The sequence below is a fragment of the Falco cherrug genome, chromosome 8, assembly GCF_023634085.1.
Source record: "Falco cherrug isolate bFalChe1 chromosome 8, bFalChe1.pri, whole genome shotgun sequence".
Taxonomy (NCBI): domain Eukaryota; kingdom Metazoa; phylum Chordata; class Aves; order Falconiformes; family Falconidae; genus Falco; species Falco cherrug.
The window spans coordinates 60,511,575-60,525,539 of record NC_073704.1 but is presented as its reverse complement, the minus strand read 5'-3'; the positions used below and the strand labels follow the sequence as shown (position 1 = coordinate 60,525,539).

General features: G+C 47.3%; 1 protein-coding gene across 3 annotated transcripts in view; it reads right to left on the bottom strand.

Moving 5' to 3' along the window:
* KLHL3 (kelch like family member 3) overlaps window positions 1-9,183 on the bottom strand; it is a 48,063-nt gene extending 38,880 nt beyond the window's left edge. For 2 of the 3 annotated variants that reach the window (XM_055718482.1, XM_055718484.1), the window contains exons 1-2: window positions 9,000-9,183; window positions 1,370-1,486 (exon numbers count right to left, since the gene is read on the bottom strand). In XM_055718482.1, the coding sequence (XP_055574457.1) occupies window positions 1,370-1,486; window positions 9,000-9,013 (131 nt within the window). In that variant the 5' untranslated portion in view covers window positions 9,014-9,183. Of the gene's footprint in view, window positions 1-1,369; window positions 1,487-7,290; window positions 7,401-8,999 lie in introns of all 3 variants that reach the window. The other variant, XM_055718483.1, reaches the window with a different exon arrangement.
* Window positions 9,184-13,965: the final 4,782 nt, after the last annotated feature.

The following is a 13,965-nucleotide window of genomic DNA, read 5'->3' as shown; positions in this document are numbered from 1 at the left end:
ATCAAACAGGTGCTTAAGGGCAGCTTTCAGTCTTCTATGTTTTTATCACTTCAGTACTACACAAGATCTAGCTAACTACAGGCACTAAGAAACACTGAACATTGTCCGTCTCCAGCTATTCCCACTATGCTTCAATTAATAAAGGAATAATAGTAGCACAATAGATTTCTGAATATAGCTGCACAAACCTCTACTTTCAGATCCTTTGCTTTCAGTACAAAGAAAGGACTAGAGGGACGCCAATTCAAAAAAAAAAAAAAAAAAACCAACAACAAAACCGCACTCCACTACATGTAATTGTTACAGGGGAAAGATATTTCCATTTTCTGTTCACATGCAACTGAGAATCACAGTCAGACATCTGTGGAAGGAGACATTTCTAATCCTTCCCCACAGCAGAGAACATGTATATTGGGAAACTACTTAATCCACAGAAGAGAGGCGGCTCTTACAGCATCTTTTGAGTACTTTGAGCGTGCAGGAACAGTAAAGGGTGTTACCTGCTTTCGTCACACCATCTGGATAGCAAGGGAGCACACACATTCGGGTGTATGACACGTGTACTTTCCATGGGAATTTTTTCAAAATTTGGGTTTCTAGGTCTCTGTTTGAATGGTAAAGGACTCAAATGAACTAGCCAGAGAAACACGCACTGAACAAACACCAAGAAACAACTCGGGTTCAACCACTGCCACCACATCGCTGATGCAATGACAGCAGTTCTTGAAGATTGCATTCACTGACACTTTTTCAGCCTCCATCCTCCCTGTACCCACACAACTGCGTAGAGACCAAGGTGTTCTCTTTGAAGCAGTATCAGGATTTTTAAATTTGCAAGTAGAGACGTAACATTCTTCCTGAGTTGTTGCTTTCTTGTCACCCCTATTTTGGAGTGCTAAGCCCAGACTGAGCGACACTGCTAGTTAGAGTAAGAACAGCGCATTAATAATCTTTGGTCTGTAATTACGTGTAGGTGTCTTAATGTCTGTAATGTTCTATTATCGGTTTTCAGACCATTAGCTCAGTTAAGAACATAGTTTACAGCTGAATTTGCTGTAAGTAATGGAAAAGACTAAATGAATTATCATCTATAAATGCAGGCTATTGCTCAGATAATGTTTTTGAGCCATAGCTGGCTTCCTTCTGCTGGGAAGAGAGAAAGGTCTGAGATTGGCAAGAGCAACCCATCACAAAAGGGCTACATTTTACCTGTCTCTTTCTACTCATTGCTTAATTCCTTACATGCAATCATTAGCTGTGACAAAGAGGGCACAGATACTTTTTTTTTTAAGTCTCCCAGGAGCCCTTCTGTTCCAATCAGCACGTTTCTGCTAAACCAGAGAGGGTGCCCATTAAGTCAAAGGTGTACCTCCGCAGTTCATTCATGACCTTGAACGCCTTCCTCATGTGAGAGGGGTTGACTGTCACTGTGCGCTGGTCCTTTTCATCTTCAGCTGCCTCAGAGGATCGGGAACTCTGCTTAATGCTAAAAACAGGGACAAAAAAAAAGAGTAGAAAGTTTGATTCAATTACATTTTAAAAAAAAAAAGTATCATAAAACTGCAGCACAGGGTATTATGCATGGAGTTACTTGCATGTTTGTTAGTCGGCTCAGGTTCACTGTGTGAATGAAGAGCATCACAAAACACAGCTACTTCTGCGTGGATGTTGAAAGCCAACCCAGCCCACATTTCAGTCAGCAGGGAAGAAAAGGAAAAAGTGCCAAACACTTGAGGACAAAGCCCAGCCTTTTAGAGGCTTCAGGCCAGGAAAGCAGTATAAGTTGAAATTCAAGCCAGAACATAATTCCCTCACTGAATAGAAATAGACTTCAGCACTGGGAACTACAAGAGTACCATGGATACTTTAACATCCATACAGAGAAAGAGTTTAGTTGTCAATGTCCCATCTGCAAAGTGCAAGCATACAATACAAGACTTGTATCGTCTTCTACAGAGGCAAGTAAAAAAGGACTATTAGAACTCCCTGCACAGCTTCCGAAGCATTAGCTTTGCAGGGGCCACATCCCATTTCCATTTTAGAAATAGGTCTGTTTAGTGCCACTGAAACGTATGAGAAGATTTATTAAACCAGACCTTCCTACCAGACCCACCAGCTACATAGGTAATGTCAAACCAGATGCACCCAGTTATGTGCTGTGTTTAACCAGGCCAACAGGTGCCTAAGGCACAGACGTGTCCTCATTACTTTGTTGGGAGCATTGACTCTTTGTACAGAATTGACATCAGGTCAATATCTCTACCTCCCTGATCTGAGAGTGTGTGAAATCACTCGGAGCTGAAGGTTTCCACCTATGAAAAAAGGAACACTTTAGAGCCACGGTCCTTGTTCTGCTGACAGCCACGGCTCGCCCCTCAAACCTGCCAGCAGGCAAAGGCAAACGAGACAAGTCAAGCAAAGCTGTCTGTATCGAAAGCCAACCCCAAGCGAATGGCAGACGTCAGGAGGTAACCCCATCGCCACCACGCACCCAACTGGGGACCTTCTCAGAGCTTTCCTTCCAAAGGACAATCTCCCTCAGTTTCACATTTGTCCCCTCCTCGCTGCCACCTTTCTTAGTTGGGCTTGTATGACAATAAATAACAGGCTGATTCAAGTTAAGCCAACAGTCTGGGCAGCCCAGCATCCCAGCTCCAGGGGTGACCAGAAGATGATGGCTGAAGAAGGGTACAAAGCCAGGGAAGTGTGGAAGAATCCTTCCCCAGAACAGCCTGCCAGCCTCTGCCAAGGTGTGTATGCACGCACATCTGTACCTATATACATGTATACTCACACAGAGCGACTTTTCCTTTGAAAAACACAATTATTCACAATTCACAACACCTTGACAGCACAAAGCCCTTGCTGAACATCACACCCTCCCCGTTTTCTGCTCCTAACGGATGGCTGTTACTAGCACCATGCCCCCTGAGACCCCACGGAGCTCTTTGCCCTTCCAGCTGTCCTCGGTGGGTTCCATTGTCCTCCTTCTAGAAACAAGACACTGAACAGCAGCCAAGCTGCACGCAGCTCGAATACATGCCTGCATACTGAGCAGCCTCCAGCTTTGTGCCCGAGACAAAGGTTAACGCCAAAAACCAGCCAAGTCCAATTCTTTCACTTTGCTGAGCAAGTGAAATATTTTCAGTCATAAGCGAAGCCACAAGGCTGAGCACAACATCACTCAGCACATGTCCCAGGGAGGGAGACAACTTCCCAGACTCCGTTACAGTCAGCAGCCAAATGGCTTAGTATGGCTGCACTAAAAAGAAAAAAATAATAATAATCAGAGAGTACCTCCTGTTAAATGCTGGGTGTTCAAGGGACTGGTACCAGGAACAAGACAACGAGCTTTTCCGTCCCCGAGGAAAGCTGAACTCATTCTGTGCGGCACGTACCGCCAGCAGCGTTCATGGGCACGGAGCAGCGGCAGCTCTCGGCTCTTCCCCAAGCCCACACACCCCAGCGAGGCAGTCTCCTTGCTCCAGGGACGCGGCCAAGTTCAACTAAGCCTCAGTGTTGTATCTATCAAAAGCCTTGGTTGAAACCTTAGGCCGAGTGAAGCCTGACCACAGCTTTAAACACCTCAGCGCAAACCCTTTGCTTTTAAAACAGCTAAACCTGCCCCTGCAGCGCGCCCGAGCCAAGGGGTGAAACACGAGGCTCTGGAAGTGCAAGTGACTTCACTGCGCTTTCAGTCTCCAAAGCCAAAACCCTCACAGGAAGCAAACAAAACAAACAGAAAAGAAAGAATAAGAAATAAAAGAAAGCGAAACCAAAAGGCGGTGGCAAGGACAGCGGTACCCATCGCTCCAGGGCAGGACAGCTGGACCACCGCAGGACATCACTCTGGTTGCTGTCAAAGGCAGACCTCGCGGGATCCAAACTCAAGTGATGCACACAAAAGCCATGGGGCTGCTTTAATAAGAAAAAGCACACCACTGAGATCTGTTTATTAGCACGCCAGTGCCACAGAGCAAATATTCACCATGTTCAAACTTTTCTGCTGGCAAAAGATATGGTTCAAAGGACACGGCAAGTTTCATTGAACACCAAAGTAACTGTCAGATCAACAAGCCTTTGTAAAGCCTCAACTCTACCAACACTTGTCTGTGTATTTTCAAAGCAAAAACCTCACTTCAGAATTTCTAAAAAAGATCAATCAGTTCTTCCTAAAAAGCATGAAAACTTTTTTAAAAGCATCCTAAAAGACATCCTCAGTTTTATTAGCAGGGGTGGATCTCACATTTTGCCAAAGGCTTACCATAAGAAAATACTGCAGATTGTCTGGTTAAATACTCGTTTCAAAAAAATAAAGATATGTTATTTAAAGTTTTTCCATATGACTCACATAAAAAACACATTTGAAAAATTAATGGCCAAGAGCCTTTAACTCATCTTTGAGACTGACTCAGCTTCCACATAAGTGTGTTCCAGTAATGGATGGAAGACAATTTTATCTGGGAGAAAGATTTCACACCCCCGTGCACGCACTCTCAGAAATCACCCACACATTTCCAACATAAAAAAATGCAAGAACCTAAATGCTCCATGCAAACGCAACCTGCCACAAAGCAAAAGCTGCCCCTGAGAAGACCAAAACGGTGCCTTGCACAGCCCTTTTCTGAGAGGTTTTTTTCCCTACAACATTTAAGAATTATTATACTTATTACACTGTTGTTATATTAACGGAGCAAAGCAAAGGAGGAACATGGTCCTCTGATCTGGCCGAGACCACCCAGAGGTGCTGGAGCTCCTGCACCCCGTGGTCACAGAGCCTCTCTCCCCAGCACCTCCACGTTTGCCTCGCTGATGTCCTACTGCACCACTGGGACTCGCGAGCCGGCTGCCAGGAGCAATTTGTTCAGTTCCTGGGCTATCCGAGGCCACGCACCGAGCGAATGGACAAACGATTTCAATTTCCCTGGGCCAGATGAACATCCTCATTAAGGACACAGCAGGATTCTCCCAAAACAAGCAAAGAGGCTCTTACTTCCCAACAGCACCAACCCCACTGCCACCTCCCGCATGGCCCCAGGTAGAACAAATGAACCCCCATTTGAGAGTCCCCAGTTAAGCCAGCGAAGCTAACGACAAGCCCATTTACACCGTGTTCCTCCTCTCCAAGACCCACTAGCAGGGCTCGGCTTGAGTCCCCGCGGGCTCACAGCAGAGCCGCATACCCACCAACAGAAAGGTATTTTAAAAACCCATAACCCGTAGCTCCGCTGCGTGCATGTATCAACTATAAAGTTGGGTTGCCTTAGTTACCAGCAGTAATTACAGATGTCTTTGTAGATTACGTGAAAGAAAAAAAAAAAGCCTTCCTTAGAGCTAAACTGTCCCCTGGCAAGATTATTGCTGTGCAGAGAGCTGGTAAACCCCAGGAACAAAACTCCTGGCTCGCCAAAACCAATTCCACCACCGGTTTTACTGGAGCCAGTTCACCCTAAAGGAGGGGCAGATCTCAAATGTGCTCTCCTACGGAGCACAGAAGGACAAGCTTCTGCTCATGTTTTTGGGAGCACAGCTGGTGGACTCAGCTCCTAGCCCACATGTGGGCACCACGAAGGTCCCTCTCAACCGGGCTCTCACATCAGCGAGATGATGGCACTCCTGACACGTCCAGTCCAGCCCCATCCCGCCGTGCAGCACTGGGGGGGTCTCTCGGAGATGCTCTCATCCCCTGCCTGTGCACCACAGGCTGAGGTCCACTCTCCTGGGCTGTCCCATTACACAGCAGAGCTTCGGCCACCCAAGGCTGGCCAAGAAGCCAACAGGGCTCGGTGACATGCCCTCCCACAGCGCAGCAATCCAGCCCCTCTGCGGGCACTTCATATGCTCGTATTAACTTACCAGGGACATGCTGACTGTAAATCTTCAAAGCCTGTGGAGCTTCTTCGTGGGATACGTTACAATCATCACCGTAAAATGTTAATCTTCAGCTTCTGAGAGTTCTGACATAGCTAAAAATTTAATAGCCCAATAGCAGTTACCAGTGTTCAGAATTTAAATGCCTCTAGTAAGATACACGGAGACCAAAATATCAATTTAGTCTTAGCAAAATGAAGAATCATTTTATCTTAACTGGCATAACTCTCTGTTTAGAATCAATGGCCAAAATCATGGTGCAAATACATTAGCCTCAAGTATTTTATTCCTCAAGTCAGGCAGCCACAGTAAGAAAAAGATGTCAGTGTAATGGCGTATTTATAAAAAACTCAATTTCTGAATTTGTCTTTAGGTATATGCATAGATAGTACAAAAAGGTGACTGAAGGAATCCAAATACCAAGATGGATTTTGAGAGGATTTCAGAGAAACATATCATCATTAAAACATATGGAAGGTAGCACAATGCAAAGGACTTTTTCATTTTTAATAGCAATATTATTTTCCTATTTTGTTGCATTTTTTCAGTGCCTACATCAACATGGAGACATTAGCTTAGAAAAAACACACAATTGGTATACAACAGATCCCCAAAAGGATATTCATATCAAAGGAGACCTCGGGGGAAAAGCAGACTTCAGGAACTACTGAGAAGAAAAGTCTTTGCTGACAGTAATGGAAACAACACAAAATAACTCAAATATGACAATACCATTTGCTTTCAAAGGAAAATACTGTATTTTTCAAATAAATACTATGAAGAGACTACCCCCACTCAAAGATGAAGTTAAAATTACAGGCATTTTAATTCTTTAACCAAAAAAATTAACATTCCAGGGTTCTTTTCCTACTCAACACATCTCGCAAATTCAGAACCACGGTACCATGCCCGACCATACAGTCTTATGTACTTTCTCCATAAAATAGATGTCCTTATTGGCACAGTAAAAGAAAATCAGGATTCTGAAATAATTTATTGCCAAACGTGAACGTTTCAGGTTAGATCCCCCTTGCCCCCAGCTGCTTCTGCCCATGTGCAATGACACGGGCACATGATACTACTGACCAACACGGACGTGCAAGTTACCAGGACATTTGAGTCCAGGCAGGCTTGGGACCAGAGTCAGAGGTGACACGAGCATGTTCCTCACTGACTACAAAAACGGAAGAAGCAGTAACATTAAAAACCAGGGGGAATTCTGCTGTCATGAAAGTCACAGTGTAAAATTTGAGGCTTAATCTGCATGACATAGATCTGAGGTGAAGTGGGGGGCAAAAGTACAAAACCGGGAACAGAACCAGCCCGCGGTGCTCGCCCACCAAGGGCATTTTTAGTGCCTCCTCCCAGGACTTGTTCAGTGCAGGCAAAGCAGCCTCGGCGCAGTCCCACATAACATACCCTTTCAAACCAGAAAGCAGGTGAAGATTTCCAGCTTTCCTTGGCCATAGTCAAATCCCACATTGCTACTGCTTGCACCGAGTTCAGGACCACCTTCCTCTTCCCAAAAGCTAGAAATACAAGCAGCAATTTGGGTGATCATTCCTCACTTCCAGAGGCAGAGAACATGCTGATGGGGACACTCCTTCGTGCCCTAAAAACAGATGGTCTGGAAAAAAAAGATGAGGCAGAACAGTCCAGGTACTTTCCCAGGGGCTTTTTCACCATTGTATTCCCAGCAAAAGACCCCCAGTCAAATAAAGACCATTACTGGTAACCATAAAAAAATAAGTAATAGTGCCAAGGATGATCCCAGCCTGGGGTACCGAAACAGCTCCACTCCACTTCCTCAAACACCAGGCTCATTGAGATAGATAGATAGATAGATAAATTAAAAAAGAAGGAAAACGCATTCCAAGGGCTAGCAACTAGCATAACAAGCTAATATTTCAAGGCACTTGAAACCAATTAATATCTGAATTCATACCCAGAGGTGGTCATTCACATCCTTATGGGAAGCGGCAACTCTACAATGTAACCACAGAGATGTGGCAGACAAAGTTTTGTTTTGCACATTAAATACTCAAACGATTACAACCTGTGAGTCACAGAAGGCAGAAAGCTGCCCTTTGGAGCTTGGAAAGCAGCTCCCACAGGCTGCTGCAAGTGTTTTCCCTCAACAGAGGAAAATTTTCCAGAATTTGGGGGTTGGCCCCAGCTTAATTTTTCAATGTATCGTATTTAAACAAAACTCGTGTCAAGCCCAGGCGATAGGTACTACCAGCAGGTCAAGCCCCTGCTCTGGTCCCCCACTCCCTGTAAGGTCACGGGCACAAAAGGAAGCACTCAGCATATCCTGTTTTTTTAAAAAATACCCAAAAGGCGGGGGGGGGGGGGTGTAGAGAAAACCAAAAAACCAGCATCATGTTTAGTTTGAAGCAGTACAAGTGAGCTCGTGTGTGCGAAAGGCACTCGACAGCGGGGAGGAATGGGGGCAGAGCAGATACTGAGCGATGAAGTCCCTGTGCAGCAATAACCTCATTTTTGCGTGTGGTGGACGTTACACCGACTCCCAAGCACTTCTGCACACAGGGTGTGGGGCAAAACGGCCGCCTTGATGGCAATAAAGTACCCACGGCCCCGGCCCCGTGTGCGGGAGATGCGGGATGCTGTAACACCGCACCGCACAGCTCCCACGGCTGCAGGAGACCCCCGAGGGCTCCGCAGATGCTACGGATTTTCATTCATTACCCAAAAAAGCAACGAGCAGCAGCGGTGGGTCTTCGACCGAATCACAAAATCAGGTCCAGACAGCAGCAAGACAGAGACGAGCCCAGCGCTCGGGAGGCAAAGGGGCCCCGGCCACCCCACCAGCGATTCCAGCCCCCCCCCCCCCCCGACACGCATCCTCCTGCAAACCCGCTCTGCTCCCTCGCTTCGGGTGCGCGGGGCGAAGCAGCCTGTCACCATGACATTGCAACATCGCGGCATAAATAACACGGCAGGCGCCCACCGCAGGGGGCTGCAAGGGGAAAGGGGGGGGGGGGGGTCCCCGCAAGCCGCGTCCCTGCGCACCGCCGCGGGGGAGCGGCGCCCCCAGCCCCCCCCTCCCCCCGGGGCAGGCACGGCGCAGCCCGGCGCGGACACAAAGGCTCGGCGGCGGCACCCACCTCTCCTCCTCCATCGTGCGGCGCGGCGGGGGCCGGGGCCGGGGCGGGCGGCGGGGCAAGCTCAGCGCCCCGGGCCCGGCATGGCTGCGAGCGGCCGCCCCCGCCCCGGGCCGCTTCCTGCGGGAGCGGAGCGCAGCGTCCCGGCGCGCCCCGCCGCAGCCACCGCCGCAGCCCGCACCGCCCCCCGCCGCCGCCCCCTCGCTGCCTCCGCCCCCGGCCGGCGGGCGGGCGGCTCCGGGCCGCGGCAGCTGTGGCGGGAGGGCGGCCCTGCCGACCGGCTCCCCCGCCCCCACCCCCCCCGACCGGCTGCCTCGCCGCCCCCCCCCCCTCCCGACCGGACTGGGGGGAGCCGCGGGCACGGCCCCCATCGCGGCAGCGAGCGACGAAACGGGTCACAGGCCCGCCCCGAGCCGCCCTAACCGGGGGGCGGTGGTGGCGAGCTGCGCGGCGGGGCAGGGAGCGGGCACCGCGGGGGGCAGCGCCTGTCCCCCCAGTGCATCCACCCACCCACCGGCTGTTGAGCCCCGTCCCGGTACCAGCGCCGCTGCCCCCCCGGGTGATGCCGGCCCTTAAGTGCTTTAATGCCTGCGGTCCATGAGCTAAAGAAAAGTTTTAGCGACTGAAATCCCCAGTACCAAACCGCGAGGGCAAGCCCGCGCACAGGGATGCAGCAGGAGAGGACCGGTGATGCTCAGAGCTGCTATCGAGGGAGAGGGTCCCAGCCCCTCTAGGTCTCCCTGCACAGAAAGCGGGATCTAGCCTCCAGGTCTCCAGTTTGTAAAAATTCTGTTGCCCTTCTGGGCAGTCTATCGGGCCAAATCCGTGCTGCCTAGGCAACACGGGCCCTTCTAAACTGCAGGTGCTATTTAGCCTGAAGCACTGGACTAAGTCAGATTTGCCATTTTCATTCCAGTTGATACAAATGTAGGGAGTTTTACATAAATGTGGGTGGGTTTTTTTCTCATTTTATTAAAAGATTTTCTCAATCTTATTCTGCAGCGAGGCCCTAGAGGTTAATCATAATCAAGACAAGGAACATTTGCTTTCTTCATTACTCTTTCATTCACAAAATGCTCCTGCACAAAGAGATAAGTAGAAGTATCAAGAGATTTCTCTTGCAAGATACCATTCCATCTCTTTTATAAATAAAATTACCTCACTCTTCTGCATTCCTCCCCAAACCACGTCCTCAGCCTAGGTTACATACATCTTTTAAAAATGTATCAGCAATGGCGATTGAACAGATGCTATTGCACCTTCCACATCAGCGTTTCAAAAGCTTGTTGAGAATCTGAACCAGTCATCACCCCCATTCTTCAGATAAGAACACTTAACACACCTGGAACTTAAAGGACTTTATCAAAGTCACATGGGGATGGAGAGTCCAGAGTCCTGCTGTTCAAACACCATTTGGCAGCCTCCCCATAAACAGAAGAAATACAGATAAAGCCCCAACGTCAAACCTCACACAGGATTCAGGCAGAATTCCTGCATTTTACCTTTGACAATCCTGTTAAACTATCAGTTTAAGACATCAAGATCCTCAAAATTACTTCCCCACCGTCCATTCAGTCTCACACTCTGGATGCACAATGTGCAAAACTGCAAGGCACAAGAGTTCAAACCAGAGAAATAGTGACTCTACTAAAAATAGTAGAATTTACCTAGACAACAAGGGCTGGAGCTTGTTTCCATTAAGGAAGTCCCTCAGCAACCAGGAAAAGTCCAGATACCAGACCGAGTCCTGAAATTGCTGCAAAGTATCTGTGTATTTTTATTAACACATCCTTTTTAAATAACCAGACATTAGGCTTTCACCATAAAAAGCTACATCTTGCTTCAGTCAAGCTGGGAACTAGGCACCTAGGTTGAACCAAACCAGCGATACCTTCTTACCTGCTTTGCCCCACCAGCATGTGTGCCACTGGACTCTATAAATGCATCAGCAGCCTCGGAAAGGTGTGACAGAAGCAAACCAGTGAATAGTCCTTGCTGGGATGAGACAAAAGGATGTTCCAGTAATCTGGGATTATCTTTATAGCAGCCTTGCAAAATAATTGTGACTGGGTAACAACCCCAATACACAAATTTCTTGCTTGTTTTTAAGTACAAAGATTGATATCTTGAAAAAGCATACAGTTAAAAGGAATTAGTAACACCCGATGGATGGAAGCTTTCCAGCCTCTTTAAAACAGTTCTAATTGCAAATAGTTCTAAACTCCTCCTACATCTAATCTACCTTCGATCTCTGACAACCATATAACCTATGCTCAGAGCAGAAAGGCCCACAGAATGCCTTCTGGCCAGTGCCACCATCTCTTTGCCCACCAAAACCTTTCCAGATTCCCCAGACAATCTTCAAATCTACAGTGAAAGACCAAACACCCCCAACTCTAATGAGCCATAGGGAGAGGAGAGATCAAAGCACTGCAGCATCCCTACAAGAAGGAATTTCTTCAATAAAAATACCAGGAAGGGAGTGAATAAAAACAATCCCTGCCAATCTGACTCAAAACTCTCTTCTGGCAAAGTCTGGCAGCTGGTTTAACCCTGAGGTTGTAAAGCACAGCACACCGAGTGCTTCAGAGAATTTAATTCTGTGAAGAGCTTCAATACACTCGGACAACATCCTGCCAATCTCCACAGCTTCAGCAGAAGCCAGAAAGGGGCTCTTCCCCAAAACCCAGCAGAAAGAAAACTGCATCAACGAGGAAAAAACTCCCTTCCTGACCCTGCAAGAGCCCCAAAACACAGCATCATACAGCTTAAACACAGTGCAAGCAGTGATTCAGGAAGCCTTCACTCCCCTGTAGATACCTGTTTCCAGGTATATACCAACATAGAGGTTCCAGAGATCCATATCATAAACAATTTGCTCTTTTTAGCAGCTCTCTTTTTTAGTTGCATAATCCCCTCCACTAAATTATTAATCAGCTTTTGTAGAAAGCTATGGCTTCTGCACTGAAGAGCTGGAAAGGCGTACCTAAAACACTGCATTCAGGGAAGCTTCCAGGGCTGCATCTTCTCAGCCTAAATTATTTTTCATTCTGTTTTTTAAAAGAGATTTTTTTTAGATAAATACATACGTTTATGTCTAAACATCTATATCTTTATAAATGCATATATTAAGTGCGTATAAGCGTATTTTTCTCTTTGTGTGACCAACCTGATCAAACCCTGAAGCTGGTCCTGTTTTGAGGGGTGTTTGAATCAGATCACCTCCAGGAGTCTCTTCCAACTAAATTTATTCTGCGATTCTAATTAAGTAAATACTTATTTAATTAGATCTGTATTTAGATCACGTTTTCTGGGAAAAGGTCCACTAAGGAAATTAACGTAAGAAAACCAGTGAAAGGTCTGTATGGAACTGGATGCGCTGGTACCTTGGTGGCTAACTGCAGTCACTCGGAGGTGGTACCTGGGTAGTGTGCTGGTTCCCAACGGATCCGGAGCACAAGGCACCTTGGCAGAGAAGCCCTGAAGGTATCTGCCACCCAACCACTGCCAGGATGCGGGGCATGCCACATTGCTCCCACGTACCAAACCCAAAATAGCAGCTGAACTTCAGCTACTACGGCGACTCACTGGGACGCAAGTTACCGCAAGGCTCGAAAGGAAGCTCCAGGAGACCTTCTAGCCAGGGACCTTCCCACCGCTGGGATCAGGGATGTGTTGGTAGCAGAAGCTGAAGAGGTAGGAGGATTCTTTTTTCACATTCTGAAGGATGTGAAGGGCAGAGGAGGGCGGCGGGAGCATCCACCCCAGCCCGCTCCCCGCCGCCGGGACGCGGCCCCGCCAGCCGCCGGGGCTGTTGCCCTCTGCTGGTAAACGTCCCGCGCTCACGCTCCTGGCCGCAACCGGTACTTCTGAAATACGTTTTCTTTTCATCTTTAACGTAAATAACTTCTATAAAAATAGGGATTTTACTCCAATAGTTTCATCATAACATTACCCGCCTTTTGAATAACACGCGCTGGCCGCTTCGCCCCCCGGCTGATTTCTGGGGTGTAAGCCATCCTGCTGCTCACCCTACACAGCCCCAACAAACAGATCAGCTGAAAATGTTCTCCCTGGTCCCCCTCTTACTCTTCCTGTAGCATAAGCAGTTGATGTCACCCACAGCCAGGTATGTCAGAAGCCCAGGCTTCCTGCCCTGTAGTCATATTACGTATTTATCAACAACTTGCTGGAAGACTTTTTCAGATAGATTTTTATAGTTTAGAATTGTGCACTCAAAAAGAAAATTAGCATTCAAGGAAGAAAGCTGTAAAAACAACTATTGTGGGCACTGGAACAAAGGCAAAGGCCAATATTCAGACGCCTAAATACTACCAAGTCCCTCTGCCTCATGAGTCCTTAGTTTTGACTCCGATTTCTGCACCCGCTGAAGCGTACAGTTCTTGCTGCAGGCTGAACACAGGGACTTGTTCTCACTGTAAAAATTCTAACTAAACAAAAAGTTTAGGCTACGGTCCAAAAAGGACTGGTTTCCCCCAAATTTTTTGCTTGTGTTAAAGATATTTTCATATGTTTCTTTGTCTTTATAATATATCCCTTAATGGTTCCATACTACCTTCTGTAATGAGCAGAAACTACCCATATGCTCCATAAAGATGTTGTATGGTTTAATTAATATTTGGATGTGGTAAACCTGAAAGACCAGCATAAAAAAAAAAACCCCAACAATCATATATTCATTCAGGATGTCACCAACCCAACCCAAGTTTCCTTACTATCACTTATTATTCTTTACTATTACTCCTCGTACACTCATTGTCTCGTTCTCCTCTTGAAATGTTTTAAAACATTCCATTTTTTTGTTCTTTGCAAAAGCCAAGAAACACAATCCACCGCCCTAGTTTCGAAACACAGCATGCTGCAACGTTAACACGAATGAGTAAATCACACAGCTGCCACACAAAGTTTGGGTGAGATTGTTTCTGCAGGCACATTATTTTACCTTACC